This window comes from Nipponia nippon, unplaced genomic scaffold (genome assembly GCF_047370975.1).
Source record: "Nipponia nippon isolate SJK-2023a ecotype South Korea unplaced genomic scaffold, ASM4737097v1 scaffold_56, whole genome shotgun sequence".
Classification (NCBI taxonomy): Eukaryota; Metazoa; Chordata; class Aves; order Pelecaniformes; family Threskiornithidae; genus Nipponia; species Nipponia nippon.
Genome location: NW_028262376.1, coordinates 80,545 through 84,947, shown reverse-complemented (window position 1 = coordinate 84,947; position 4,403 = coordinate 80,545). Strand labels below are relative to the sequence as shown.

General features: G+C 54.3%; 1 protein-coding gene across 1 annotated transcript; it reads right to left on the bottom strand.

Annotated features, from left to right (window-relative positions):
- Positions 1-218: 218 nt before the first annotated feature.
- Positions 219-1,148, bottom strand: LOC148051699 (olfactory receptor 14J1-like). The gene has a single exon (XM_087735404.1). The coding sequence runs from the start codon at positions 1,146-1,148 to the stop codon at positions 219-221; it is 930 nt and encodes a 309-aa protein (XP_087591530.1).
- Positions 1,149-4,403: the final 3,255 nt, after the last annotated feature.

The following is a 4,403-nucleotide window of genomic DNA, read 5'->3' as shown; positions in this document are numbered from 1 at the left end:
GCAGCCAGGAGGCTCCCTTTTACTGAAGAGCTACAATGTGATGGGCCACATGTGACACAGTGTTGTGCGAGGGTCAGACACAACAGGATCAAACCCCCACAGAAGGAGTATAAACCCAGTGAATTATCTCTAAGTAGAATTATCACAGGAGAAAAAAGCAGAATTGTGGCATAAGATAAACTCTGGGAAACATGCAGAGGAGGGGAAGAGGGTTATTCTCAGTGAAACAGCACCCATTGGAGCACTTTCCACAAGGCATCCTTGATTTCCTTGTTCTTCATGCTGTAGATGAGGGGGTTCACTGCTGGAGGCACCACTGAGTACAGAACTGCCACCACCAGATCCAGGGATGGGGAGGAGATGGAAGGGGGCTTCGGGTAGGCAAACACTGAACTGCTGAGAAAGAGGGAAACCACGGCCAGGTGAGGGAGGCACGTGGAAAAGGCTTTGTGGCGTCCCTGCTCAGAGTGGATCCTCAGCACGGCCCTGAAGATCTGCACATAGGACACCACAATGAAAACAAAACACCCGAAGACCGCAAAGACACCAACCACAATAAGCCGAACTTCCCTGAGGTAGGAGTGTGAGCAGGAGAGCTTGAGGATGTGGGGGATTTCACAGAAGAAGTGGTCCACAGCATTGCCGTGGCAGAGGGGTATGGAAAATGTATTGGCAGTGTGCAGGAGAGCATTGAGAAACCCAGTGGCCCAGGCAGCTGCTGCCATGTGGACACAAGCTCTGCTGCCCAGGAGGGTCCCGTAGTGCAGGGGCTGGCAGATGGCAACGTAGCGGTCATAGGCCATGATGGTGAGAAAATACAATTCTGCTGACATCAGAAAGAGAAACAGAAAGAGCTGGGCAGCACATCCCATGTAGGAGATGTCCCTGGTGTTCCAGATGGAATTGGCCATGGCTTTGAGGACAGTGGTGGAGACTGAGCCCAGGTCAAGAACAGAGAGGTTGAGGAGGAAGAAGTACATGAGGGTGTGGAGGCGGTGGTCGCAGACTACGGCAGTGATGATGAGGCCATTGCCCAGGAGGGCAGCCAGGTAGATGCCCAGGAAGAGCCAGAAGTGCAAGAGCTGCAGCTCCCTTGTGTCTGCAAATGTCAACAGGAGCAACTGAGTGATGGAGCTGCTGTTGGACATTGTGTCCCTCTGCTCACGAGGATCTGTTCAAGGAGGTAAAGGAAGGGTGAAGTTAAGGCTGACTGCTTTGAGAAAAATCTACTCACTTTCTTATAGAAGCCCCTCCAAACTGCCTTTCACTTTTCGGGAAGAGCTTTGGTGAGCTGTGGTTGGTGCTGGCTGAGGGTGCCCCAGGGAGCAGCAGGCTCTGCTGGGGGCTCTGCAGGACTAAGTCCTGCCCTACACCAGTAGGTAAACAGGTACACGGGGTGATCTCAGATTAAATCCAGTTGTGATATCAAAGAGCTTTTCAGCATTGTGGCTCCCAATTCACCTGACTGCAGAGCAGAGCTGTGGGCAGTTTGGGTTGTGCCTTCTGCTCTAGTTGCCCCAGCACAGCTGAGCAGTGGTTGGAATGCAGCAATGCCTGGCTTTTCTGCTGCACTGCAAGGGAAACCTTGTGGGTGCTGAGCTTGGGCACAGGGACTGCCCCTTAGTGCAGAGTGAGGACAGCCGCTCTGTCCATCAGCCCTGCTCTCAGCTGCCCTGTGCTGGCAGCTCTTCCAGCTGGAGGACTATCGCACTCGGGTGTTCCCCCCAAAAGAAAGAGGCCAGTGCTGGGAGCAGAGGAATCCAGTTTGCAAGTGCACATCTGCAAACCCCTCACCCCATCTCATCACACCTGAGGAGGATCTCAGCTCTGTCCTCCCAACCAGGGACACAGAGGGCTCATGACAGCTGCCCACATGCAGCCACCCAGCAGCATTTCAGTGGCCTTAGCACCAAGGTGTCTTCTCCATGGGGCTCCAGCAAAACAGAGAGATGCCCTGGGAGAGCTGTGCCCTACGGGAGGGCAGCCTGCAGCCCAGCAGGACCTCCCAAGGACAGAGTCAACTCTCCTGAATTTGTTACGACCTGAAGGGAGGGTGAGATGAGTGCCAGCCACACACACTGCAGTACCCAGAGCCGCACAGGTGAACAGGGTGCGAGCTGGATGCTTTTCCTCCATGGCCATATGTGCATGACAGCACACGCAGCGTTGGTGTCTGAGCTGCGCTTGAATGCTCACTCCCCACATCTGTCTCCCTTCCTTCCTGCCCATGGCTCTGCTGCCTGGACCTCTTCTTGGCCACAACCTCTTTCTCTGTTCCCACGTCTCCTCCCTCTCTGTGCTCACAGAGCCCATCCCACCTGCTGTGTTCTCCGCTCTGCCCTGCAGGCACCTCCTGGCAGCAGGGCACTGCCCAGGGGCATCTCTGGGTGTGCAGGGGCTAAGGAGCAGCTCAGACAAGTCCTGATGAGAACTGGGGTCTCATTGCCTCTTCGAGAGCAGAGAAATAAATTCCCATCTCTCACTGCCCTCCCAGCCAACCAAGAGGAGAATACTCAACGCACAAACACCTTCCCTTTCATGTAATCCCCTACCTTGACATCCATCTTTAGAATGACCCTCTGCAAATGTCCTCAGGGTCATTTAGAAGTCTGAGCTGCCCTGACCCACACAGCAGCGTCTCAACAGCCGAAGGACCCTGCCTTGCTGGGGATCACTCTTTCCACTCACAGCTTCTCCCTGCAGAACCATGGGGAGCTCTGTGGTCTGGCTGAATGCTGACGCTGGCAGGCAGCAGAGTCCCTGCCCCAGGACACAGTGTCATGGGGTGCAGGGACCCTTCTCTGAAGGACAGCCCTGGGCCCCAGCATCACATCCCTGCAGCCGAGAGAAGGCACCCATCATGTCCTGTCCTCTGACAGTGTGGCAGGGTATCCCTCTTTTGGAGCATGTTCCTGAGAGCCATCCTGCCAATTGCTGTCTGCAGCATGGTGTGCCATGTCTAGAAGACACCTCCAAGACACTCATGTGCATTTCCCTACTGCCAGACACTTACTGTGTTAAGCGCTGTGAAGATTTCTCCTCCAGTGAGGTCTCAGCATCATCCCACCTCATGCAGCCAGTAACATCCCTCTTACTTCTCTGATCTCCCCTCAGTGCCTGCAGGCAGTGCCCTCAGCCCTGCTGCCCTTTGCAGAGGAGCTGCTCCTGGGCAGAGCTGTCTCTCTGCAGTGCTGCCCACTTGCCAGCAGCTCCCTCCATGCCAGGAGCCCAGCCCAGCTCAGCAGCAGAGGCCCAGCCCAAGGCACCACTTTCTCTGCCCCTCTGGGCTCCCTCCAGGTGTCCCTGGGGCTGCAGGAGAACCTGCTGGGAAACAGGCTGAAGGCATCACTCATGTTCCCTCCCTCAGCTGCAGAGAGACACTTACTTCCAGCAGTGTCATTTCCCCTATCACGAAAAGATGTCGGCATGAGAATCCCCTTTTTTTGTCCCATCATTAGGTAGGACACCCAGGAAAGCTACAAGGAAAGATCTAATTTCTTCAAGCCAGGGGGACTTATCTTCAATTCAATCAATGAGGCATATCATGCTGGGTCTTTAGACATGGGTTTAGAAAGACATGCAGCTCTCTCTTGTCCATGCCACCTTTCTGCTCTGAAGCAAAGCCTTTGCAGCCATGAGGTCTTTGAGACTTGGTACCAGATTTTCTTATCGCAAATATGAGCTTGCCTGGTTGCACAGCTGCAGTGCTTCAGCCCAAATGTGCAGCAGCGCCCTCAGCCAGGGGCACAGGCCCGAGGAGCTGGAGCTGTTCCTGAGCAGACAGAGCTGTGACATGGTGGCAGAGCTCAGGACAGCTGCTCTTCAAGGACAGCATCCTCCAAGCTCCGCAAGGGTCCAGATCAAAACTCAGTCTAAACCTGAAAGGCAATTGAATAATGAGTGTTTCAGGAACAGTTAAAGAAGAAACAAAGATCCTGTGTGGCCACTGCTGAATTTAGGAAGAGCAGGTGCAGATAGATCTGAGATTCTCGGTGTCCTCTTTGCCTCAGACTTCCCCAGCAAGGTCTCCCAGGCATCCAGGGCAGGACTCTGGAGATCAGCTACCAGTGGATGGGGATCAAGTCGGGGATCAAGTCAGGGATGACGTGAGCAAACTCCATCCTTCCCAGTGTATGGGACAGGAGGGCCACCATTGCAGGGAGCTGAGTGAGCAGGCCAATGTCACAGTGAAGCCACTCCATCATCTTTCAAAGGTCATGGAGACTGGGGGAACTCCCTGACGATGGGGAAAGTGCAAACGTTGCATGCGCCTTTCAAAATGCCCAAAGGATGTTCAGAGGAGCAAATGGCTGTGCCCCAGGTCATGTTCACTCGGATCCTGTTTCTGGGTGTCTGAAAGAGAAGGATTTACCCAGGGCAGCTTGTCTCTCACTGTCTTTTTT